The 26,260-nt window shown below is 41.4% G+C and overlaps 2 protein-coding genes across 3 annotated transcripts in view; one reads left to right on the top strand and one right to left on the bottom strand.

Moving 5' to 3' along the window:
* The first annotated feature begins 227 nt into the window (after positions 1-227).
* Positions 228-23,803, top strand: TRMT61A (tRNA methyltransferase 61A). Of its 2 annotated transcripts, none has more exons than XM_032981706.2 (4): positions 228-315; positions 2,978-3,342; positions 12,891-13,157; positions 22,379-23,803. In XM_032981706.2, exons 2-4 carry the CDS (start codon positions 3,012-3,014, stop codon positions 22,705-22,707), a joined length of 927 nt encoding a protein of 308 aa, XP_032837597.2. In that variant the 5' UTR covers positions 228-315; positions 2,978-3,011; the 3' UTR covers positions 22,708-23,803. The 2 variants fall into 2 exon arrangements, with proteins under 2 accessions (XP_032837597.2, XP_032837598.2); XM_032981707.2 differs by lacking the exon at positions 228-315 and adding an exon at positions 552-1,070.
* A 1,586-nt stretch (positions 23,804-25,389) lies between these two features.
* Positions 25,390-26,260, bottom strand: part of LOC122154005 — a 32,769-nt gene continuing 31,898 nt past the window's right edge. Inside the window, exons 3-4 of the mRNA XM_042799008.1 lie at positions 25,849-26,022; positions 25,390-25,723 (exon numbers count right to left, since the gene is read on the bottom strand). Of these exons, the coding sequence (XP_042654942.1) occupies positions 25,547-25,723; positions 25,849-26,022 (351 nt within the window). The 3' untranslated portion in view covers positions 25,390-25,546. The remainder of the gene's footprint in view (positions 25,724-25,848; positions 26,023-26,260) is intronic.

Below are 26,260 nucleotides of genomic sequence, written 5' to 3'. Positions count from 1 at the left end.
CGGTGGCCGCCCCCTCCCTCCTCAGGGACCCAGCAAGGAGCGCCGAGAGGACGGGAGGCTGGGTCGGGCGGAGGCGGGCTGCAGGGCGGAAGATCTGAGGGGACGGTCGCTTCGATCGGGCTGCGGGAGCTGAGGCTGACCGCGCCGGGCAGGGGCGGCGGCGACTTCCCGGCTCCAGGCAGGGCTGGCGGGGGCGGAGGCGGCGGGGAGGCGGGAGCGTCAGCAGCCTGCGACCGGGGTGGAAGGAGGCGCTGGGCGGGCACCGCGTGTGAGGGGAGCCGGGCCGGGCCTGCTGGCGGGGCTCAGCCCCGGAAGGTAACGGCTCTGGGGATGGGGGGACGCGGGGCCCGGAGGAGCGGCGGGGCCTTGGGGCGAGAGCGCTCCCGCTCCCTGCGGAGCCGCCACCCGGGTTAACGCTGCTGCCTTGCAGGCTAATCCCTCCTCTGACCCCGCCGGCGGGCTCTCTCCCCTTCCCTCCTCTGTGCTTTTCACTCGGCAAATACCGAATTAAATCAGTCAAACCCTGAACACGGCTCCGGAGCAGCCATTACGTTACCGGGTCGGCTGCCAGGGGCTCACGCGCTCCCCGGGGGCGGGAACCGCGCTGCCGCCCTCAGGGCAGGGGCCCCGCGCGTGGGGCCGGCCTTTAGGGAGCGGGTGGCCAGGTGGATCCGCCAGCCTTCGTGTTACCGGGGGTCTGCGCTGCCCGGGGGGCGAGACGGTTCTGCCTTCCTCCTCCTCCTCCTCCTCCTCCTCGGGAGGTTCCCCCGCTAACGTGTCAAGCGGCAAGGCTTCTCTGAGGGAGATGAGGCAGCCTGCCGGGTCTGTGTGGAAGCTGGTGAGGAGAGAGAGAGAGGTGTGCCTGGCTTTTGGTTGCAGGGAACACAAGATTAATTTTAGTGGTTTAATTTGTGGGGCTGTGAGGGATCGCCCGGGTCATTGAGTTGAGGTGGCTACAGTCGTGGGAAATACAAAGTTGAGGCAAGCCCATAGAAAAGTCCTGAGCCTTTGCCACGAGCCGCTGCCTCACCTTCCTTTCCCCTCCCGCTCCACAGCACCGTGTGGCAAAGGTAATACTGTACCAAGACATCCTTGTGCTACCCAGAGAGTAAAGGAGACAGAGTTAACAGCAGTGTGTGAGGCCCTGCGTTGGTGGGGAATGGAAAATGATTGAAAATGGATTAAAATGAGTGCTTGTAGATCAGAGACAAACTATCTAACCTTCTTACTCCAAATTCGCCCCAAGTGTGTGAATATAATATGCCAGGTGAGACCTGAGCCCAAGAAATCCATCACTTGGGATGTCAACATGCACTTGTGACAATTAGCTGTGGTAAGTGTAGTGGCTCAAAGGAAGGCAGAGAAACTGGAAGCCAGTTTGTGTAATCAAAGGGAGAATAATTTTCTCCATGTCCCTGCAGACATGCTGCAGGAATGTTGCTTTTGCACATGGGTGTAACTACAGTCTAAACACTGTGAAAGAAATGGATTACTGTTGAGCTCTTTTCAAACAGTACTGTTCTAAGAGCTGAAAACTACATTGCATTAATAGTCCAGAACTACAAGTGTCATTTATGAAAGATTAAGACATTAAATATAATCAGAAAGTGCAAGCTTTAAAACACGGTTAAGCATTTGTACTGTCTCACAAAGTCCAGCATGTATACGTTTCTGAACTCATGGGGTGCCCTTCTTACTATTTCACTGTATGTCCAGACAGGCATATTCTGCTTTGGCATCTGAATACCTTATGCAGTAAGCATGCTGTAAACGTTAGAAGCCATTCAGAAGCTTTAGGCCACAAGCACATCTGTTTATCAGTCTCAGTGACTGCAGTGGAAAAATTATAAATCTAGCTGCTTAACAGCAAATTGAAGTACAATGAGTTTTGGTCAACAAAAACAGACTAGAATTTGAGAACTAAAAGTTTTTAATCAAAACAATGAAGTAGGACCAAGCTATTACATTCAATACAGAAGCACTGGAATCAAATTATTATTCTGAAACTCTTAAGTAATGCTGCTTTTAATTATCTCTTGGAGGAATTACCAGAAATCTGACTTTCAAAGCCTACTGTCATAGGCTTTAATTGCTAACTTTGTGATCACCATTATTTTATTAAACAGTTTCTTCCATGAACTGATCAACCTGCAGCTTAGATAGTTAGCTACCTTATCTGAAAGGCAATGCCAGGTTTCATTGTAAACTGTCTTCTAATTTCTAGATTGTCTTCTCAAAGACAACAAAATTTAATCATAATTCTCTAAACAGCTCTGAGACCATGGGGCTAAAGTGCTACAACTGTTTGCATTAGCTTACAAATGGTTATTTACATTTAGTTGCAGCACGGATCACTTCCCAGACAATTACTTTGCACCTCCAATGGCAAATTAAAGGCCACAATATTTTTTCCTTGTAATTTGTCAAAGTTATGCATAAATTAATGCAGATGCTACCTTTATCCTATCTCTAAACATTCATTTGGAAAACATTCAAGTAAACTTCTGTTAGTGGTCCTAATAACTAGTGACTGATATCCAGGCAAGTATGTTGTAAATCACCAAGGGATAAGCGAGCAGATGGAAAGTTACTGCTTAATAACATACTCTGAGAGCTTGTGAACTGGAGTAAAAGAGAGTGCTGAAGTTGATACTAACATGCAAGTTTCTCAGTAGTATTATGGAGCAGGCTGAGTAAATTACAATGTATTTCCTAAATTTTCTCTATAGTGTACCATAAAATGGGAAAAATATTGGTTATATTCAGATCTGTGGGATCTTTCCATTGATTTTAATTGGATCAAGAGTGCAGCGTGGGAGAGGTCCCTAAACTTCATGGAGTTCTCTTGCTAACATCTTATTTACACAGTGTGGTTTTGTTCAGTACTGGGAAAAATAAAATTACTTGGTTTTATGTCTGTAGTTTCAGCTCCATTGCGATCCTGCAAAACTCTCCTGACATATTTATTCTCTTCTAGGTGACAACCATCAGCCAGCTACAAGACTGTCACAATGAGTTTTGTTGAATATGGAGATATCATAAAGGATGGTGACACAGCTATTGTGTTCTTGGGCCATGAGTCCATGTTTCCTGTGAAAGTCCAGCACGGCACTGTAACTCAGACTAAATACGGAGTCATCAGGCATTCCACAGACCTCATAGGCAAGAAGTACGGCTCCAAAGTGACCTGCAGTAAAGGAGGATGGGTGTTTATTCTTCATCCAACCCCAGAACTGTGGACCATGAATCTTCCACACAGAACGCAGATTCTATATTCCACTGACATCTCTATAATCACCATGATGTTAGAACTGAAGCCAGGCTCCATAGTATGCGAATCAGGTAATAATTAATATGTTGAAATCCTTTATTAAGAACTATCACCAACACATGAAAAAACAGGCTTATCTTTACATTTTGCAAAAAGTCTTCTTTTTTCCGTTGTGATTTAATTTCGCCAACTTACACATGGAGTAATTCTATTTCATGTGCACATGTTATCAGCTGCTGTTTCTTTGACAAGCGATGTTACCTCAGCATGCTGACCTCATGTATGGGTATACCCTTGAATGCGTGTTTGATTAATTCATCTTCTTAGAATAAACACATAAACATCTTTCTTTCCCTTTCTAAAACTGCTGTTAAGTACTTCAAAAATATTTTTAAATACATGGTTTGAATCAAAATTCAGGCTTTGAATTTGCAGTTTCAGAAAACGTAATTGGGATAACCCAGTGAAAGAGACTCTGATGACAGGGTGTTGAACCAATAAGGGAAATAGTTTGGCAGTATTTATAGAATGTGATACCATGTAAGTACATATATTTTGTCTTTCTTTTCCAAAGCATGATCCACATGGAGCACTGCAACTGCATGCAAAGTCACTGTAGCTGTATAATACAGTGGGTGATGTGTTCATCACAGGGCTGTGTTTTGTTTCTAAACTTGGTTTGATTTATTACAGCTTCCATGGTTTTGCTTTATTTGCAACTAAGGAGTAAAGTTTTCTATTAATAGATATTTTCCTGGTTAAATACAGTTTATAATAATGCCTTCATGACTGTTACTGCAGGCAGTATGAGTCTTGCTTGATTTAAGTGCATCTCTAGTCGGAGAAATATGAACTAAGGTAGTTTGTCCTTGTTTTTTCTGGCTGTTTCCTTTATATGTTTTTATGAAGCAGTTTCATTCACTTCCCTCTCAAGCATAGATACAGCAAAGGATCAGCATGGTAGAATTGTGCTGCACTGCATTTTCTTGCATTTAACATTTCCTGTTCCCACCCAAGTATAATTTGGGGTGCCTTTTCAGGCACAATGACCACTTTCCAACTCAACTGAAACACCACTTACCTCTGCTTCCAGTTGCACCCATTAAGAAACAGATGGTATATGGAGCTAGTTGCTGTATAACAGCACTTGAAACAGGCAAAGCCATGTGCAGAAACCTTTGGTACTGCTGAAATGGTTGGGTCCTATGAGTTTACAATTTAGCTTATAGGACCATCAGGCATTTTTAGGGTTGTCATGGGAAGTGGCAGTATTGTTCATTGGGCAGCTCTTCACCTCTTCCCTTCCCTGCTATGTTTAGACAGGATGGGAAAAATAAACACAACAAATTATTCAGGGTGGAGGAGATTTGAATTGCTCCATGTCTTGCCTCACTTGGGATAGGCAAATGTTGAAGTACAGAGCTGCACATAAAATGTTTTCAGTAATGTCAAAGGTACCTAGAGAGGGTGAAAATGCTTAAAATCTCATTTATCTAAACAGCTAAGAAATGGAAACACTTGATGAGGTAACCTATCCGGATTCCCAAAAATGTTGAGTCAAAAGTCATAGCCACAAACAATCCTTTTTGCTAATGGGAAAATGTGCCCAGGTTTATTTTAATGCCTATACTGTCAAAGTATTGTAACTTCAGATCTCCAGGAAAAGTGAACAGGTTTACTGCTGTAGTTGTGCTTGTATTGCTTGAAAGATTCACTGTTCACGAAGAAAGAAGGAAAGGGAATTGCATCAAAATCATCTGGTTAACGTTGATGCAAAAGATCTTACTGCAAATTTGGTTGTAACTGAGCAGAAGTGGTGATTTTAATTAAAAAGCTTGCAGGTATTGACAAGTGGAACCTCCAGTGTGATGTTGTAACCTACTTCGGTGCCACCCTAAATGAGGTAGTATTCAGTGATCCAAAATTACTAGTTCTAGATTAACCTTGTGTGGCCTAGCTGGAACCAGCCCAATGGCAATTAATAGAAACATGACAGGAAATCTGGTCTGGTAATGACATTTGAGTCTGCTTCTTGCTTGTGCTTGTTTTAGGTGTATTTTCAGCATTAATTATCATGAAGGTCTGTCTTTTTTATTACTTGAAATTGAACTGATATGCATAGTTCCTTATGGACTGGCAGGGCAGGCATTGTAAACAGGCCAGGCTCTTTTCCTCTTGTTTTACTAATCAGATCGTGGAAGAATGCCCTGCATTTACCCAGCATAAGCAAGCAGAATTGTGGATTAGTCTCCACGACTCATTGAAGGAAGGATCAATAAAGCAAGATGAAATACTCTCTATGTCATGTTGTAATGCTGTGAATATGAATGTAAATGACATTTTCTGTGGGATTAGAAAAATTCAGTAGAATAACCAGAAGGCTTAATTTTATATCACTTAAATTATGCAGTTTAAATTGATTAGTCATGATTTTTCATAAATTATATAAACATATTAATACAGTTTTTACTATTTTTAATCATCTTTAATAAATACATAAAGAGCAACCTTGTCAGCAGTGCATGCATAATTAAAATGATCCAAGCATTCACTATTGAGGCTATAAGGGATCTCGGCATCTGCCTGATGTTTCATGATGGAGGTGTAGGAATACGATCGTTTTTCTGTCTTCTGCTCATTTCTAATTTATAAATGTATGTTGAGATTTAAAAACTGTTAGTACCATTGCTGGAGCTAAGATCCCTTGAAGGCATTGGTCCCTGGTCTGAGGAATTCCCCACTCTGATACAGTCTTTAACAGCCTGGTCTTTTCAGAATTAAATGGTACTTAAGATAGCTGCTAAAATACCTGCTGTGGGTGGCCTGGTAGTGTGAAACTTCTCAGTCTTGTCAGAGAGGTAACTCTGATCCCATTTGTCTTCATTGCACGTGCAGCCACTGTAAAGATAAAGGAATAAGCTGAATCTTTTTTTTTGTGTGTGTAGCCACACTGACCAAAACTGATATTGATGTCGGCTTCCCAAGCAAGGCTCTTTTCAGTGCAGTGATCACAGCTGCCTGTAGAATAGCAACTCCATTTAACAACAAATTTTGAGGTTTTTACATTTATTTTTATACTACATTAGAACTAAGATGAAACCTTTCAAATATTTTTTTTCAAAACAAAACTGTGTGGAACTTTTGTCTTTTTTTCTTTCCAGTCCCCACATATTGAGGCCTTTTTACTGTCCTCTGTCCCTGGTGAGACCTGAACAAGTGTCTGTACTAACCCTCTAAATTACTCAGGGAATGCAGTGCAGCACTGTGAAACCTCATTTAATCTGATAAATCTCAGAAATATTTTGGCTTCGATGGTGCATTGTATTTAGACAAAATGTAATTTAGTCAAAAGTATTCTAACCACCATCCCAGTGATCCTTCAGCATTCAACAAAATCAGACTCACATGAGCAAAAATGTTAATTGGATTTTTCGTTTCCTTTCAGCTAAATCCCAAATTAAAAATTGCTAAACCCTGTTCATTGCCAACAGCCATGGGTTTCTGAGCCCACGGAGTGGATTTCTGAAGACTGAGAACCGTATTCTGGGTTCTCATGGTTTCTCTGTGGAGGAGTAATGAGAACTGCTGGCCAGCCTTACATTAGAGCTTCTCAAAAACAATTATTAAATTTTCAAACTCACAGCCTGGGTATAGATTTTGTTAAGAGTACACTCATAAAAAATTAATGAGGACTTAATGATTAATGGGTACTCAATAAATGATTAATAGTTTATTGTGGAGTCCCAGCAAGTCAGCCATATGCTTATGACTCTTAAAGTGTTTATAGACGTTGACAAATACTGCTCGTGTCTTTACAATTTTTATGGCATAAGTATATGTAAACCCTTTGCAGCTCTATCTTTAGTGTAAAGTACAGACCATTAATTTGATTTTTGAATGTGCTCATACTAATTAAGTCTATATTTTATAGTGTCTCCCTTATCTACCTATTAGCAGCAGTTCACGTTAGAGCGAAAGAAGAATTTGAAATCCTGATCCTTGTATACCACCTTTTGAAGTAAAAGAAAGGCCTCATCAGTACAAATGTCAGAGAGCACAGTATTCCCTTGACATACCAAAGAACTGAACCAAAACTGTGGCCACATGAGGCATCACTCTAATATATTCAGGCTTGTGGCTGACCTGCAGCTGAAGAGGAATGCTGTTCGTACCCTAAAGCATTTGTTTCCAGACTTTCTGAACTCACTTTCATCTTGTCATTTCACTTGACCACCATGTGCATTTCTCATGCAGCTCTGAACTTAATATTATGTCTGTTTGCAGGAGATCCCTCCTTAAAGAACTCTGACTCTTTAATCTCTGAGGAAAAATTCTTCTCAGTCTTCACATTCCCATTCCTTTTGTAGGCAGTGCCAGCCTTCAAAACTTCCTTACTCTCCTACCTCCAAATCCTCAGTCTGGTCAGTGAACAGTAGCCCTCTCTGACCTCCAGCCTTCTGCCTAAAATGCCTATTTCAGCATGGTGTCCATGACAGATAGACAGGAGAAAGAGCTAATCTTCTGTAAAGGGAACTTCTTAATTTGCTCTTTCCTCTCTTAGCTGCCAGCTCATCTCCTTGAAACTCTTTCCCTCCTTCTCCTCCTTCTCGCTGTCCCTGCTCTTGCTGTGTCTCAACTCTACCACCATGATTTGTGCCCTTGACTATCTTCGCAGTAAGATCTTTGGGTTAGTTTGCATCAGATGCTTAATATCTCTTCATACATTTGCTAAAAATTATTAATGATTCTGTTACATAAACTTGTCATGCACAGTGAGCAGTCTTTCTCTGCTCAGTGTTTCTTGACAGATAATAGCTATGGAGTTGTTAGCTCTGTTTAAAAATTACTTTTCCTTTGGTTTTGAGGCTCCTTCCGTTCTCATGGTTGACTCATGACCTGTCTTATTATTTTGCTAGGTCTAAGTGGTGTAGCTAGGAGACAAATACAGCAACACTGTCATTTTTTTGTTGTATTTACTCATTTTAGAATATTTTACCTTGCCAAATTTTGCAGCAGGAACTTCAGTTCTTTTAAAATGTTACTAGATATTGTATTAACCCAGTATTAAGAAATACTCTGCATACTTTTCACTTTTCCTCTTTTCAAGCAGTATGAAGCTATGTATGCACTTAAGAGCTTCTCTAACTTTACTCCAACATGTGTTTGCTTATACACTGCTGTAAACATCTATAGGTCCTAAATCACAATTCGGAGTTCCTTTTTCAAAAGGAAGCACCCATGGTGAGAAATGTTTAGGGAAGCCAAGTGATAGCCTGCAATGAGGAAATGTAGTGGAACACAGAATCAGGTCACTTATGTTTATAGGATGGGTGGGATGCCAGGAGGTTAGACAAATATCCTTTGCAATAAGAAAACCAGACTAAACAGAAAATAGTGTAAAAATGTACTCTTTTACTCAGTTATCAGTCAAGTGCTATGCTAGATGCTGTGGTAACACTCTGTTTCTCCTGACAGTGTTCTGATGTGTATCTATGCTGTGTTGAAATAGCATGTGTTATTTTTGAACAGCTTAGATGTTGTCCACTGCAGCTTTGAAAAGGTGAGAAACAATCTTAACGTGGACGTTGTCTCAAGATGGCTGAGGTGTGTGGAGGCTTCTCTCTGGAAAACCTGTCACTTGAATAAGCAGAGTGAGCAGAACCGATCTGTTTGAGGTCAGGGGAATGATCAGAAAGTTAATCTGATCAATGCTTTCTTGTCTACAAATCAGAAGGAAGTATCAGTAGGTACTGATCTAGAGTGTTTCTTCTCAGTGTCCATTTGTTAGGCTTGAAATCCCTCTGTAACTGCAGCGTTTTCCTTGTCCTGGGAGAGGGCAGAAACAATCACTTGAGCTTAGATGTATCAGAGAAGAACGGAGTGTACTTGGGCCCAAGAAGAAGGATACTACATTGTTCTGCAGGGCCATTAGCCACCTAACTCACGTGGATTTAACACAGGATCTGAATTAAGATTCATGGCTTTGGACTGAGATGGACCACCTTTATGGTTCACGTGCTGATCCCCTACACGATGCCTCCTTCTCAGATTTTGAGCTTTGAGTATGGCATACTGGGGACACAGCAATGTCTCATTAAATGCCTGCAATGCAGATGTCTCATTTTTGACTAAGATGTTTAAGATCACAGAATAGTCAATGTAAAATTTTCCAGAGGCATTAGCAATGACCTAAGTGTTCACCTAACTGAACCCTAAAACAGCAGCTGTGGTGTTAATATCTTCAGTACAGTTTGAATTATCATCATTTTACCTCTCTTCTATAGACACCATTCATGATTAATATGATGTAGTTCAGTGGGCATTGTCATGTGGCAGAGAGCAGTTTCTAAGGCTATTTATAGTGCAAGCTGTCAGAAAGGCAAGCATCGTGGTATAAAAAATTATAAACTATTTATTCTAGAAGTTGCCTTTACCTTCTGCTTTATAGGTCAAACAAGGAATGTAGGCGTTTCACCTCACCTATATGAGAATGAAAATCAATTGAAGTCCATCCAGTTCTTAACTTGCCTCCTCTGTTACCAAATATTAATTTTTGAGCATCCAGTTTTGGGGTTCATTTATATAGAGGTAATTCAGCTATGACATTTCAAGTCTGGTTGCATTCTAGTTCATGTCTTCAGTAGTACTCCTTACTTTTTGATGCTTTCCTGACTGATTCTGTATCATGCTAAGGATACCTTTCATTTCACAAGGAAACCTGAACCTGACTAGAACTTACTCCAAACTGTTGCCTAAGACTCTTTGAGTGATGTTTTGCTGTATACTGCTTTTTCCAGTTGTGGTTCTGAAATAAGGACAAAGAGAAACTGAAAACGAATTGAGAAGGTGGCAGGAGGACTCAGATGTTGAATGTTGCAGATTTGCAGAAGCGAAGGTGAATATAAACATTCATTTCCCCTTCTACAACATCAAAGAAACATCGGGTTGAACCCCTGCCTTCAGTAGACAGTGCTAACTGGTCTTTAGGAGTTGTGTTGAGCATAGACTCATGCTGAATTTCCAGACCCTCATATTCTTAATGAACCACATCAAGCGTGCTGAACTATCAGGCATATGAGAGTTGAGGGTCATCATCATTTCACAGGACTGGGTTCAGAATCTGTTACCTCTTCAAGGAGAGATTTCACAATGGTGGGTGATTCATAACCGTCTTGTTCTTTGTTTTCTGCAGTTTTGAGAGTGTTGTCACGGAGAAGGCAGGCAGCATCTTCAGAAATACTCTCATTAATGATGTTAGTGTGATATAATCTCATATGTTAAAATTTGAAACATATGTATTTTTCTCATGTTTGCAGTAGCCAGTCAACAGTAAATAATTCCTGGCAACCTTGTTTACCAAAAGCTAAGCCTGTAATATGCCTGCAAGTGGTGACTTCCAACATCCTGGTTTTAGTTCAGGGTTTGGCTTGCAGTGTTTGTGAATAAAAAAAGAGTGCCAGAAAAGGAGCCAAAGAATCTTAATGGGTTTTCCTAGGAAAGAGACAAACAGTATCATCTGTGGTGTTTTTAAGAGCAAATTTAAAATGAAAGTGATTAAAAATGTAGAATTTGAACAAGGAAACTGGATACATGCACAAACTACTTCTCTCTTCTGCTTTCAGCCCAGCTGTGCTGACAGGCCTTCTGTTCACTCTTTTAGATTAGCAAAGAAAGATGCAGAAAGTGTGCAGCATTACCCATTTGAGAGGTAAAATAATTAAATTCCATCAGTTTGCAAAAGTTCTCAGTTGTGCAATTCTGCCTTCTGGCATGAAATGTAAAGGCAGAATTTCAGCCATTTTAGCATGTGAACAATAGTTCCTTGCTCTTGTCATTAAAAAAAAAAAAAAAAAACCAATTAAGTGCCATTTCTTTGTTATGCAGATATATCACTGAGTTTTTACAACCTCATAGCTACTGTGCTACTATTACTCCTTTTGACCAGGGAAAAGTTTATGTTGACTTTTAGAGCCTGCAGGCACCATGACCAGATAGCTTTTCATGTGTGCACATGTGCCTTTTGTTTGCTTTATTTTAATACTGCCATGAATGCATGGATTTTCACTTTAAATACATGTGTGTGTCACAGTTTCTCTCTTCCCTTGGAGCTCTCTGAGGCTAGTGCTAAAATCTGTAGGTCTTCCCTCCCGGTCTCATCTGCACCATTAAAGCTGGGGGGAGGGTGCAAGGTTGGGGTCAGAGCCCTCTCGAAGGGAAGGAGAGGAGCAGCACTGATCCCGTGGCAAACATGGGCCCTGAGCTCTGTTTACAGTCTGACTGGCTCCCCTTTCAGAGCTGTCAGATTAAATACAGTGCCACGACAATGTTTCTCCCCTTACGTGACTAGAGGGCAAGAACCTTGGATCTGTCTGTAAACTCTGACTTCCTGTACGGTTCTGGAAAGTATTGCTCCAATTAAGCAGCTGTACCAGCCCTTGTGTCCCCTAATTAATTTCCTTTCTACTAGTTTCTGAGCTTTCTTCACCAGTGAAGTACTTCAGGTTCTGTCCTTTATAAGTTTTTAAAGATTTATGTTAGTTGAAAGAATTTGCTTCGGGCTGAAATTTAGCCTGAATAGTCATTGAAGATAGCTAGAAATAGATTTTCTTTCTACAGAAGAAATGTGTTCCAAGTACGGAATTATAAATCAATAAACACAGATAATTTGGGATTGCTGTGGGGTTTGAGTTTGGGGGGTTATTCTGTTAAATGCCACTTGAGTGAGTAATTTGCAATGTGAATTGGTATATGGGTGTTTTCTTCAGTGAAAAAGTTGGTTATTAGTCATTCATCTATTTAATATGCCCATGGGTCATTTAAAATAAGTTTTCTAAATTATCCAGTTAAAACAAGGGAAAAAGTCCTCAGTCCCTGGTTGTACATGGTAATTGTATTTATATACAATTTCAGGTATGTAATGGTTCTCATTAGACTGTGTTAAGATTGTGTAGGCGTGTATGTATGCAAGTCACCTCTGAAGGCAGCTCATTTGGTCAGTGTGACTGCAAGGAGCCCAGAAGCCTTAGTTTTGGATAACGTCGGTGGGACCTGAGGGTGGCCAGTGTCCCTTAAGAGGTCTGAGCAAAATAGACTCCATATCCTGAGGGCCATTTGTTTGCATGGATATCAATAACATTTTCAAGCATGAACCCTTGCCAACATCTCTTCTTTATTTGAATGAAATAGAAGGGTTTGAAAATGCATTAGAATTTGCCTTCATCTCTTTTTACCCTAGAAGAGTCTGGCACTTTGAGAAAAACTCTCTGGTTAATTTCCCTGATTTTTTTCTGTCACGTTTACTTCCACACCTTCTCTTGTAGCACTTGTTAGAGCTATAGCTGACCCTTGGCATTATTTTTCTACTCCAGGGAGAGAGGATAGATCCTGAATTTGCCAGATTTTTGATTAATGCTTTGAGGACCCTGAATACTGTTTCCTAGGTCATTTAGTCCCCCTCATTTTGTGATGGAAGAACTGTTCTCTTTCAGTAGTTTAACAGATGATTTCTATTCATTTGGGTTTTGAGTAAGTGTTCAAGCAGGAGAACTAACAGAAAAGACCTTTGTTCTAATGTTTAGCACTGTCCAAAGACGCTTTATGAGTTGTTTGTCTTTTCTAGGTACGGGCAGCGGATCCCTCTCCCACGCTCTCATCAGGACAGTGGCTCCCACAGGGCACCTGTACACGGTGGAGTTCCACCAACAGAGAGCAGAGAAAGCCAGGGAGGAGTTTCGAGAGCATGGGGTGGAGCATCTGGTCACCGTGACCAACCAGGATGTCTGCAAAAATGGGTTTGGTGTCTCAGACATTGCAGATGCGGTTTTCCTAGATATTCCATCTCCATGGGAAGCCATAGGACATGCAAAGTCAGCGTTAAAAGCTGAAGGTAACCGCACTTATCTCTCTCTGATCAGGACGTACTGTGCATGCACACATCTCTGCCTTTGAGCCATACACTAGATCTGCTCACTTCCATTGTGTGATCACTGTTCTCAAATGTCAAAGTCTCTAGGCATTTCTAAGGCTGAAAAACCTTCAAAAGAGGTCTTCAATTACAGTGGAAGATTTGAAAGAACAACTTTTTCCTACAGGCCTGTGTTAGCTGCTACAATTACCATGGGCAGTTTATAAAAAACATTTGAACCTTTGTCAAGTGCGTTTTGCTAGCTCTGAGGTGTATGGGTGGCAGCGGTAACAATAAATGCTGAAAGCAAATTTCTTTGACAATTCAGTGGAAAGGTGTTTGTATAAAAGGTGTTCAGGCACACTTCACATCAATTATTGCAGATTTGGACCTATTTAACAGAGCACCCCATCAGTAATGTTAATGTGGTTCTACTTAAATGTGCATGCCAATTTCTGCCTTAAATCTCTGCTGCTGGAGCTAATGAGGAGTTTGCCATTGGTTGCAACTGGAATGGGACATAGAGACCATTCTAGCTTACACCAGTTATTCCGGGATTGTGACAGCAAGTGAGAATTGCTGTTGAGGTATTACATGGATTTTGTCAGTTTATTATAAATCTTTTCCCTATTGAAAAATGAGCTTTGGTAAATAAATCATTCTTTTATCCTGGAATAAGTTTTCCCCTAATTAATGTTATACTAGTGTAACTATACTAGTGTGGATTTGAACTAACTTGTGCCAGATCACTTCCATCTACAAAAGTGACTTTTCTAATCAAGAAAGCATGGAGTGCGGAACAGTGCCCATGCTGGGACATGAGTTTACTAAAACTTGATTATGTACCAAGGCCCAGTACTTTGTTAAAATATGTAATCACAGGCCTGACTTTAAGTGAATTGCTAGGTCTTCTTGAAATCACTGGATTTAAGCTTTGTCTTAAAGGTCACTGAATGTGCATTACCTTGCTGAGCCAGGACTGACCCAACTGTTAGGCTAGCCCAGCTACTGCTGAAAATTTTCTAGAAAGCTTTCTGATACCAATGTAACACAAGCTTTCTTTTAAAAGTGAATAAATAGAGACTTATTGGCATGCCTCACCTGCAAGGGTTACAGCTCAATTTGTAGCTGCTTTCTAGTGTGTCCTGGGAAAAAAATAATTTTCACTGCACTGTACAATGCCCTTCCCATGCTCAAATTATCTAATCTAGTGAGCACAACACTCAGCTGACTTCTCAGCTCAGAAGGCGCTGCATTGCGCAGTCCAATTTGAATTATTTAAGTGGTGCATGTTTAGAATACTAAGCAGAGCTGCTTGAACAGTTCCAAGTTTTGAATCCTTGTCTCGCTCCAGCATTTGAAATCCCAGAAAAGGTATTATAGTCTCAAACTGGCTGTACCATCTGGCTATACTTTTCTGTGCTGTGCTACAAGGTTACATCAGCTTAGGCAGTATAAATAATACTTTAAAATCCCACATTTTTGTGTTTGTGAAGTGGTATCCTGCACTTTATACATCAGTCAGAAGGCAAAATTACTGATCCTTGCTGCAGTTTTTGCTGCAAACAGCCACCAGTGTCTGAGATCTGGTATCGGTCTAAGGCTCATCTTTTGGGTTTCATAGTACATGACTGAGCTGAGGGCATTTTTTTTTTTGCTATTTTGCATATAAACAAAAGCTGGTTTTCATACAAAATATAATTGATTGCAGTAGTAATAGGTATAGACATACACATATTCCTGTTTTATGCCAAGTCATTTGGGCGGTTTTGTTGTGTTGTTTTTTTTACTGCTGTAAAATCTAAAATACGATAGAAAGGTATCTGTAACTACTCCCATTTCCCTACCGCAGGCAGATAATTTTATAGTACTCCTTTGTTTTGTTTTCAGATAGTTAAAGCTCATTTATGGTAAGAAGTCTGTGCACATACTGCTGCTGTTCACCACCATTCCAAGGGTTAGTATAGTGATAAATCATCACTGGGCAAAATGAGTTGTTCCACTCTTCTCCCTCCACACCCCCTCTCTCACATCCGGACAGCATCCCATTTGAACCATTCACACTGTGGGGTTTATTGTGATGTGCCATGCAAATACTGCAGCCATACTGCCAGATAGTGGTAATTTATTCCCTGAAGTTTTAAGGTACTTTGAATGAAATCAAAGCTAAGCAAATTCAATATATGGCATCAGCTAGCCTCCTCTTTAAAACCACGCTATTTATTATAGAGTGTTCAGCTGAGACAGTTTGTAAGAGAGAGTCCTTAGCCTTAACAAAACCTTATCAAATCAGTGTTTTCTCTCCTACTTAAGCTCAAGATCCTGAATAGCTGCAGCTCCCAGCAGGCTGAGTGTTAATGATCCTCTTTACAGAGTACATTTATCACTCACGTTATGCCTTGGAGTGTGCTGTAAATACACTACTTACAGTAGCTTGGCCTCCTACTTAAAGCACTGCTAACCTCTGAAGAGCTGAAAGAATAAAATGGCACAGTAGGTTTATGACTAGAAGGTTCTTGTTCTCTGGTGATGTGCTCTGCCGATGTTCAGCCTTGCATCTCAGCTGCATCCTTCTGTGCTGATTTCACAAGTCACACTTTCAGCAGAAGTGCTGCTTGTAATATCTCTCAGGCACTGCTGCACTGCAGAACTTTCTTTGATTTCCAGACCTGCACTGTTTTAATTTTGCAGCATCTGCTGATTAATGTTTTTCTGTAGTCATAGCTGCTGTTCACAATATCTGACCTTGGTGGTTTTTGCAAAGTTCCTGTTAACCCCTTCAGGCTAAATTTACAAAAACAAAGAAAATTTTAAGAATTGTGAGGTAACAAAAATATCATCAATATTCTATAGTTCTTAAATGCCCTGAAACTTTTGACTCACAGTCATCTTGCAGCTGAATACTGTAGTGCTTTGAAAATAATTTTGCACCCACCTACTCTGCTCTTATAAATATTGTCTATTTCTTCCAAGGCTGTGGAAGATGAGGCAGAAGCCCATTTGTACGATAATTTTCATACAGATTTTAAATTTTCAGGTAGGGAGATGGAAAAATACAGCCATATATTAGGTTGGATTGGCCTCTTGCATTATAAATCTGTCCTCGGTGGTGTTTAAATTAACAGTCTGAGTCACAAAATTATTAAAACCACCCCTCTTTTATTTCCTTTATTTATTTTAAAGATTTTCCTCTTAAATTCAGACTTGCCACTCCCTCTTGAGCATCTTAAAGCCCCTACATTATGAGTTCGTCAAATTGTGATCTGTGAGATATCACCTGAATCGGGTAACATCATGCTGTTGGGTGTCCCCCCAAAACTGCAGGGCAAGTTCCCTCTGAACATCTCCCTGTTCAGGCCTCTGCATTTCCTGCCATCACAGAAGCCCTTCAGCAGTACTCTGCTCTTTGCAGTAGTAGTTGGTTTTGATTTCCAAAGTCTTACATTTCTTTTGTTTGTACACAGTGGACTTAAAACAGGTCTTGTTTGCATTTTTTTCCCCTTAGCATAGCCATTGATTGTTGTCCTAACCTGCCAGGTTTGGTTATTACAGATGCTGTGTAAGAGGATAAATAATATCTCATCCTTCCAGTATCCTGTAGTGCAGGTAAGGCATTGCCTGGTTTAGCTAGTTTCAGTTTTCATGTGGGCTTGCCTCCCTCCTCGCTTGAGCTTTCAGGGAATACCATGTCCATGTAGAAAGTCTCACTGGCTATTTTTCTTGAGCCCCAGATGTTAGTCATGGTCCCGTTTTAAAACCACCCAGGTGTGGCTTTGAGGAGCAGATGAAATCCCTGGCCACAAGTCTCACCCCTGTGGTATCTGGGTAGGGAGTACTCCAGGTTGAATCACACTCAGAAGAGGGCAGTGACATCAAGGCTGATGTTGTTTTATTTGGGCTCAGGCTACCTCAAGAACACACAGGGAATGTGTTAGGGCAGTAACTGGAGCCTAACAGTCTAGCATGCTGTCCTCCTCCACCTATGCAGGTGGCACACAAGTTGGTATCAACGCTTCTCATATCCCCAGGAGATTGTTTCGGAATAAATGGATGAAGCAATAAGTGCTTGCTAAAATATCGGCACCAGCCTTTGCTAGTGTGGTACCTGATTTGAAGGAGAATTAACTCAAGGTGAGGTAAAGATCCACAGACTACCCTTAAATTGAAGCATATCCTGTCAACATTGAGGGGCCATCGGGAGTAGTGCAAAGCTGCCCCACTAGTCTAGGACCAGGTACTAACCCACAAAACAGCTTCATCAGAGAGTGGCTGTTTGCTGAGCCAGCCCCGGTAGTTATATCTCATTGGAGGGCGTTATCCTAGCTCCGATCTGCCAGGGATCAATAGGTCAGGTGCACATGATGAGCGTAGACTGAAGTAAAAATGATTCTCACGTGTCAAGAGTCAAATGGAAGGATTCCTGCATCATAATCCATGCTGTGGAATGCCAGCCAAAGCTGTTGGCCTTTACACAGTTTGTAGTACGTAGTTTGGGATGAAAGGATCCTTAAAGGAAGTTGTTAGGTTTTCTTCACCAATTTGGAGCCAACTGATTTTTTTAATTTCCTTGGTATATGCTTTCGCCAGCCAGTCAAACTGAGCAGGAACAGATTCCTTTTGAAGGATGCACCTACAAACGTAGACGTTAAGGTCACATTTGCAGAAAATCACATCAAGCTGCTATTAATGAGCTGGCAAGTGATTTGGAGAAAATTTTCTTTTCTGAATCAAGAAACATCCTTTAATGTCTTCCAACAGCCAAATCCTCTAATTTCACTTGTCAGGGAAGCTACATCAAATCGCCCACGAGTACACTCACTTAAAGGACGTTCTGTCCCCTTTTACAGAGGCAATATTTTTAGTGTCCTACTAGCACAGAGTAAATGCCACGGTGATGCTGCTCGGTGATTCTCCTGCCTCGCCCCTACATAATGATAACAACTGTATGATTTTTTTTCTTCCATGCGATCTTTGTAACGTAATCTTCTAATCACGACAGTGCACTGAAATCCCAAAACCCAGAGCTGTGTTCTTTTAGCAAAGATAAAAATGCTGTGTTGCATTCTTTACATCACAGAGACATTTCTAAAATTATAGTCCCTTTTCCCTGGAACTTACTGGTGCTGCACTACATATGTTCTTTTTACATCTTCTGAATAATATTGGGATGATGAAAAAATCTGTTAGAGCACTTGTGACACATACTATAACCTACAGAAGTGAAAGCACATAACTTGGCCACGTTTCTGTATCATAAGCATGCACTGGAGTTCTTCTCAATTGGGTAGCACTTGCCAGATTTTTCATACTTGAAGCCTAATGCATTTATTACCTAAGTAAAACGAGTAGAGGTGTTAGTTCTTGCTCAGACAAACCAGAAACAAAATGGTTTGTTGGAGTTGCATGGGAACGTACCAGGGACTGCTCTCAAAGGAGGAACACCTTTCAAGGCACCAACCTCTTGTAAAGATGCAAGGGTGTGTCCCTTGATTACTAATTAGATACTGTCTGTTAAAATGTACAGTGTTATGTGAATGCAAATATTCTCTTTTATTTCCCCCTTCCCTTAAGTTCTCTAATTATTCCTGTCTGAATTGTACTTCAGTTTTCATATCCTCTGGACCCTATTGCTGATTACAGTGACTGCCAGGACTGTGTGGGCTTGTTCCAGCCTACGAGTTTGGGAGATTTAACCTCTCCATTAAATGTTTCAAACTAACTCATTCCCTGTAAAATTGAAGGTAGAAAAAAATTTAAGTCTTTCGTACAGTCTCATTATTCTCTTCTCCTCAACTGTAGCACTTGTCAGATGCATTATACATGAATAAACACATTTTTAGACAGCTCTTCAGATCAAAAAGCTCACACAGCTTCCCAATGTGAACAGGATTAATCTCAGATAATTACTATATCAATTTATGATGACACACAGATCTCATTAACCAAATTTAGGAACGGTCGCTTTCCTAAAAGGAGAGCTCTGAAACAACACAAACTCGGTTTGTACTAAAAAGTTTCCGTTCCGTTGTTTTCACTGGTCTCCAGTCTAGCCCACCCCTTTGTGAACCACAGACAGAGCAATGTGCCCCAGTGAGCGGAGAGGGAGGGAGTACGTGTCTTTTCTTCATTCACTAAGGAATCCTTGGCATGGCAAGACAAAGCAATGCATATTCAAGTCCTTTAAGCCATAAATGCCTCTTGATGTCTAAAGGACAAGAGGGCTCTTGGAGAATCTGAGAATTGTGAATGCTGAAATCTAGATTTATATCTGTTTTGTGATTCTGACAGAAAGGGTGTTGCCTAGCTGGTAATCCAGCGGGGGTACAGAGGGCAGCCCGCAGTGTAGAGAATTCAGAAGCATCTAGTCTATTGAAGATGACAGCGTCTCTGCTCCTAGAACAGATGAGCATGTCCTTCTGAGTGCTGCCTTTCTGCTGCTCAGAGTCCATTTTTTTTGCTGGTCTAAACACACCATGGCACTTGAAGCTTCCCAAATCTTTCCGGTTTAGATGGCCTCTCACAGTCTGGAACCGCAATTTCATTTTTGCCTTCCAACCTTCTGCTAATTGTAGCTTTCCAATCTTCTCTTAATATCTACTTAATCAAACAAGTCCAGCCTGCAAATCAAATCCAGCCTGCCCAATGGTGTGTACAGGAAAAAGCAGGAGACCCCTCTCCCTCTTGTTAAGATCCATAAAGACAGAAGCTTGGTGGCTTTGCTTCTAAGCTATTTGTAGGTATATTTATTTTGGAGGGATGTATAATAATAACCAGAACAACAGGTATGAAAGGGAAAAAATTAAATTGGCAGAACTACTAAAACCTACTGGATGCTCCCAGTTATATGGAATACCAGCTGTTACGCTGTTTTCTCACTCTTCATACCTGAGAAGCTTCCAGCAGTGCAGTAAGTAAAGTAGCATTATTTTTTGTACTTCCCCTCTGGATATTAGCTATTGCAAGCAAGAGCTTTCTTCCCTACCAAGCAGCATGAAAGCCTGTTTTCTGTAACCCTACTTTGCCAAGCAGTCTGCTTTGCAAGGAGGCAGGCTGATAAATCATCACCAAGTTTGGTGTTGACGTGCTGTGCTCAGCTGACCATCCCGAGGCAAAATGAAGGATGCTCTGCCTTTAATTGAAGGCTTGACAAGAACCGTAGGCGGCTCTGCAGCTTGTATGGCAACAGCTGTGTGCAGGCTTCTTGGTTTTTGACTGTAAATCTAGAGCATGTGAATTCGAAAGCCTAAACATATCTTGAAACCCTTGTAGTCAGAATAAATAAGAACAAACTTACTGTAAATGTAAATATATTTCCCTTTTTTATTGCAATATAAAACACCAAAACCAAAAAGCCTGAATGAAATAGTAGTAAGTTTCTGGTCTCTGCAAATTCTTGCTTTGCAGACAAAGAGTTATTGTGAACTGACATTTAGCTAAGTTAGACATTTGTTCAGTTCCCTACACAATAAGAATATAACATCTTTCTTTATAGCATATGTGCATCACAGTAGCTTTCTAATTGTGTAACAGAAATTTATTCCTGAGCTTTTTTCTTTTACATCTACAAATGTGATAGAAGTGTGTACTGCTTTGGCCAGAAGAGATGAGCTGTCTGATTCAGAATAATTTTGGTAGCCCTGGCCATCCTGATGAACGTATAAATCTAATTTCATAGGGACTGGCGGACTGGGTGTGCAATTAAATCAGCATCAATGGAGTTGGTTAATAATGACACATCCCAGCATTAATTTTGCAGGTGATTATTAGATTTGTTTTTTAATTGTCACTCCAGGGAATTACTTGTCCAGGGTACTTTTTTCTGAAGATGCCTAAGAACTCCTGGCTGTGGAGACTTTATTTCAGGACTAAAATTAAATCCTACTTAGTTTATGGTAGATTAACGGTCACAGAAGGTGTTCTTCCCCAGTCAGTACCCAGCTCATCATTGCTGCACAGTAACTAGAGTGCTACAGTGATGCTTTCAGACCTGATGCTTTCTTTTTTTAGAGATGTGACTTTAGAAACGAAAAAGGAAAAAAAAAGGGGAGTTTGAGATAAAGCAGGCTTCACGTAGTCCCGGCATAGCCTCTATTTTTAGCAGGATGCTTTGCTCTCACTTTGTCTTTAACTACTTAGACAACTGGTGTTGGAAGGCTTGACTGGATGAGTCTGGGAGAGGGCTGGGAAGGAATGCAAATCAGGTCAGCAAGCATTTTCATGTAATTGTAATAAGTAAAACAATAGCTGAAGCTCCATTGCCCAGTGTTCCTTCCCCCAGCACAAAAGCTTTTCAGGAAGGGCAGTTGCCTTGTGGGACACTGTGTCCTGGGTGAAAAAGTACATGCCCTGGCTTTATGGCAGACAGTGTCCTTAAAATTCTTTGATCTGATTTGGCTGTGGCTTTCCAGAGTAAATCTGAATCATGCTATTCTCAGCTGTTAAGGTGACATTGTAGTATGCAGGAAGTTGTAGAGGGCTTATTAATACTCTGTATTTAAAATCAAAAATCCGAACTGTGCACAGACAAGGAGACAAGTGTTAGTTTATCACTTAAAAGTCCTATTTTAAAATTTTGAAGCATTTGCTGTAAACCTGCCCGATGTGATATCCAGTAAACTAATGCTCAGGAGACATGCTAGTCAGCTTGACTAAAAGGGTAAAGCCTTAACAGCACTCCATCTATGGCCTGGAGAGATCACTTTATTCTGTACACGCATACCATCGTTCTCAAATAAACACAGCCGCTTTTGTGAGAGTGTGTGTGCACGCACGCTTATGTTCTAATGAAGGCAACTCTGTACAGTGTGTGGAGAATGACTTCTGGCTTTGTGTAGGTGCCAACTTGAGTTTGGTGTCTCGGTCCAGAATAGTGGATAGTGATTCCAAAAGAGTCGCTGCTGTAAAGGGATCAGCTTTAATGGTTTTATCATGAACAAACGTGGTGGGCAACACTGGATTTGGAAGGTAAATGAATTTGCTGTTGCAATTTTTAAAGGGTCTGCAGCATCTTGTATTCATCCACGTTTGATTTTGTGCTGACACTTTAAAACTGCATAGTTGCCTCATGAAGATTTTCTTGAAGAATGTTTTCACTTTGTCTGTATAATCGTAATTGTATGTGCATCTGTGAGAATTTGAAAAAAGATTAGAAGTGCTTCGTTTTGGTTTTTGCTCTCTGTTCCAGTACCTGTCTCATTTTGCAGGTGGCCGCATCTGTTCTTTTTCCCCTTGCATTGAACAAGTCCAGAGAACCTGCCTAGCGATGGAAGAACATGGTTTTACAGAGATTAACACCTTGGAAATTCTGCTCCGAGTGTACAATGTAAGGACAATTAGCTTGCAAATCCCTGACCTTGGAAAAGCAGCTGAGAGTAATTCTAGCACTGGCTTTGACAGCAGCGACCCATCAAACCAAGGTAGCCCATGTGCTAATCTGCAGCAAGGAACTGTGCAGTTTAAAAGCGGCGTGCCACTCAGGGAGATGGTTGGTCACACTGGATACCTGACCTTTGCCACCAAGAGCCTGTTTTAGTACATGTTGAGTGTGTGCAGTTTGGAGTGGTTTGTGTGTTTGTGTGTGTGTTCTGTTTTCATGGTTCTTTTTTGTAGGGCATCCAAATTTTTACTTGTCAGGGAATTCCATATATAGTCAGATTTGGTTGGAATATGCTTTGTTTAAATAGCACACAAGCATTAACCAGAGCAGCATCAAGGGAATGTTGAAACTCTGGAATGGTGCTCCACTTGCCGTCAGAAAGAAGATGAATTAATAGCGAATGGCCATTCACTGCAGTGCGCAGAATAAAGATCCCTCCCAGTAAGAAAGCAAAACAAACAGCACACTAGTTGCAAAAAAATTAGATTTTTCCCCCCTCTTTTCTGAATTGCTTTCCCAGGTTTATGTTTTTATTTTTTTTCTAGCACCGCTAGACCACTAACTTCTCTGGTGTCTGTGATGCTCTTAGGAATGTGAAAGTGCCTACTTGCTTCATTTTAGATAGGAAAGTTGTGAGGTCCTAGGGTTGCCAGCACGACTGATGACAGAAAATTAGTGTTTCCTTGGAGTAGTGTTCAGCTGCACAGAGGATTATTGACAGTGCTCAGGAACACAACCTCTTACTCCATCCCAGGCTGGCATCTGCAAATCATTTAGATTACACAGAGGTCATCAGAGAAGTGTGTGAATTGTTTGATTTGGTTTAAACTAGTACATTGTGCTCATCAATTTATAGTAGAAATTTGGGCCTGGATTCATACCATAGTCTTCTAGTAGATCATCCACTTTCATAGCTGATAAATCCCCTGTGAAAAGTCACTAAACAGCTGGTTAATATTATCTGAACACCTCTTTGTAAGCCGTGTGGTTGAGGTTTTGTTTGTTTGGCATTTTATGTGCATTATGGTGTACTGTCTTCCTGTAGTTGAAAGACAGATTGCTCTTGGCAGGACTTCTGTCTCCAGATTGCAACAACAATGCAAACTTAGTAAAATCCTCAACGAGCTTTATTAATTAAGTTTTCAGGCCATTTATTTTTTGGTCTTCCATACAAAATTGGTGGGTGTGATGAACTATTTGAATGCTGGATTCAATTTTGTATTTACAGATTAAAAATAATTATGCAAATTTATAAAGTTCCTTTTTCTTTTTTTTTTTTTTTTTTGTAATGGATTCACAAATATTTTAATTCCAGCCACTAGTACTGTCTCTGGAAACATTCAGCTTTGCCTTGCATTTGGTACCTGAATATATTGATTGTTTTGTCAGAAAAATAACCATTCATAAACTGCTGCCTGAACATTTGAACCTGATATCCCGCCCCCATTCTTGACAAAAATAAACAAAGCTAAGTTTTTAATGTGTTATATCAGAACACTAATCCATAACGGTTTAGAGAAAGCTGAACCTATCACGACAGCAAAGATAAACTGTTGAGCAGATTAAAGGCAGAAAGCAACTCTGTTGAACTAAATCAGTTATGTAAGTTGACCTACAACTGTAGCATTTCTTCAGAAATTACGTGAAAGTTCTCTTTCTGCTGCTGTTAACATCCTCCAGAAAGGCATGCAGTTAACTGTTAACACTGTTTATAGGGTTTGGTAGCTCTAGTATAGTGACATGCCTGCATGTGTACGCATATGCACATGTTTGGTCTGCTTAAACCACCACCATAGAAGTAAGGCTAAAGCACCAATTAAACCAGAAGAAAGGATGGCACAGTACAGCGTTGATGCTATAAGGTTGTTCTTAACTTTCTTCAAGGCAATTCTCATTCAATAACAAGTGGGATCCCCAGTCTTCACCAGGGATAATTCCAGCACTAGACTTGATTCTTTTTTTCCTGACAGACTTTATTTTAAAATAGTGTAACATTTAAACAGGATTAAAGAGGAACAAAGTCATGTTTCTGTCCTACAAATAGATGTGGAATGGAAATACCAATGTGTCTTCATGGAGCTTGAAACAAGGCCGATGCCTTTTTGCCTACAAAGCCCAATTCAAAACCCCTTGAAATAAGCCATTGACTTTGAATGGTCCTATATTGATTTGATCCCTGCTGAGGAAGGGCAAGCATTGCGTAAGAGGAGGATTTAATTTCTGTCTTTGCAATATTAAAAAGGCCTCTGTGTTTTTGTTGCCAGTCATGGCCATGGCTAGCAGCTCCACACCACTTCCTGCTGTTGCTTTGTTGTCAGGGTCACAGAGAGGATCCCACACACTGTCCAGCATGGATGGTACTGTGCTGCCAGAACCTCCCCCCTGTTTAATTCTGCTTATGATCACCCGTGTTTTACATTCTGGCTACATTCCCTGCCAAAAGTGGTAAATCAGGAACGTGAGTCTTTCCTGCCACACTGGGGGAATCTGCCTGGGCCATGCTTTCAAAGATTCATTTCTCTTTTTAACACGTTTTACTGTTCAGTCCGGAATGAAACATCTCTTCTTCTTGCCCTGACACGGTTCAGTCACCTGTTGGCAGGCTGTGTGTTTTCACTGCTGCCGTGCACTCGGATCCCTCAGTTGTTGTGGACAAACACCAGTACTCTGCCCAACAGCCAGGCTCAGCTTGTCCCCTTGCGCTCCAGGCCCCACAAGCTCACATGGGAAGCACTCTTAGACACCTTGCAACTGACAAGGCAAACGGTAATGACTCAGATGAGGCTTGTGAAACACTTGAGAGGACTGCTGCTGCTTGCTGTTTACCTGTGCTTTAATTAAAGCACTGCAGATCTGTATCTCACTGTGGTTGTTTCCTGCTTACCTGTTAGCACAACACTGTGCTCTGTGTCTCTGAACACAATGTGATCGTAAATCCTGCTTGAGAACCTTAAAGGGGTAAAGTAGCAAAAGTCCTAGGAACTCACTTTTCTGCTTAATTTCCTGCTCTGTCTTCTCCGTAGGTCCTTTGGGATACGTGATGGTGAGGAGATGGTTCTTCCTGGGAAGCATTTTCCAGAGATGAGGGTTCTGGTTTGCGCTCACTCCCTCGAGAGTACATCTGTGCTCCATCAGTCCTGGTGAACGGGATGATTGCGGAAGTCATGGTGACCTAGAAAGGAGGGGGGCCCAGAGATGCAGTGAGCCTAGATCTACTTGTAAATACTAGCATCCCGGCGGGGTCCGCATCGTTTAGGTGGACGAGTGCACTGGGCAGCCCCTGTGTTCATGCCTTACTGGGTTCCTTTTGGACAGAGACGGGAGAAAGCTGTGCCCTCCTGGGCTGCAGTTCAGTGGTGGTCGGTGCTCCCAGCTCACCGCTGGTGCCGCTGGGAGTGGTGCAGGTTCAGGGAAGGAGGGCTGAGAAGTGGCTGGGCTCTCAGAGGCTGTTGCCAGGCTCCGTCTCAGCTTCTGTTTGCGCAAATATGAAAGAGGCACAGTAAGAGCAAAGTGGGAGAGTCAGCATTGCATAACCATGATGTTACACCAAAGGTACGTGCAGCTGTGACTAGTCAAAGGGAGGAAGGGGGTTACTCTACTACCAGAAAGTTCTGTCTGTGTCACCATGAGGGAAAGTATTTACATGCTGCCGGCCTCTTGAGTGCTCCTGAGGAACTATGTTGTTCAGATGCCAAAAGAGGGGAGCCAG

The sequence above is a fragment of the Tyto alba genome, unplaced genomic scaffold (genome assembly GCF_018691265.1).
Source record: "Tyto alba isolate M040663 unplaced genomic scaffold, T.alba_DEE_v4.0 Super-Scaffold_29, whole genome shotgun sequence".
NCBI classification, from domain to species: Eukaryota; Metazoa; Chordata; class Aves; order Strigiformes; family Tytonidae; genus Tyto; species Tyto alba.
Note: the sequence above shows the minus strand (reverse complement) of the source record. Positions and strands in the feature narration are given on the sequence as shown.

Coding starts and splice junctions, on each gene's coding strand:
- TRMT61A (XM_032981706.2), top strand. CDS start 3,012: ATGAGTTTTGTTGAATATGGAGATATCATAAAGGATGGTGACACAGCT. Junction 3,343..12,890: donor CTCCATAGTATGCGAATCAG/GTAATAATTAAT, acceptor TGTCTTTTCTAG/GTACGGGCAGCGGATCCCTC. Junction 13,158..22,378: donor GTCAGCGTTAAAAGCTGAAG/GTAACCGCACTT, acceptor CTCATTTTGCAG/GTGGCCGCATCTGTTCTTTT.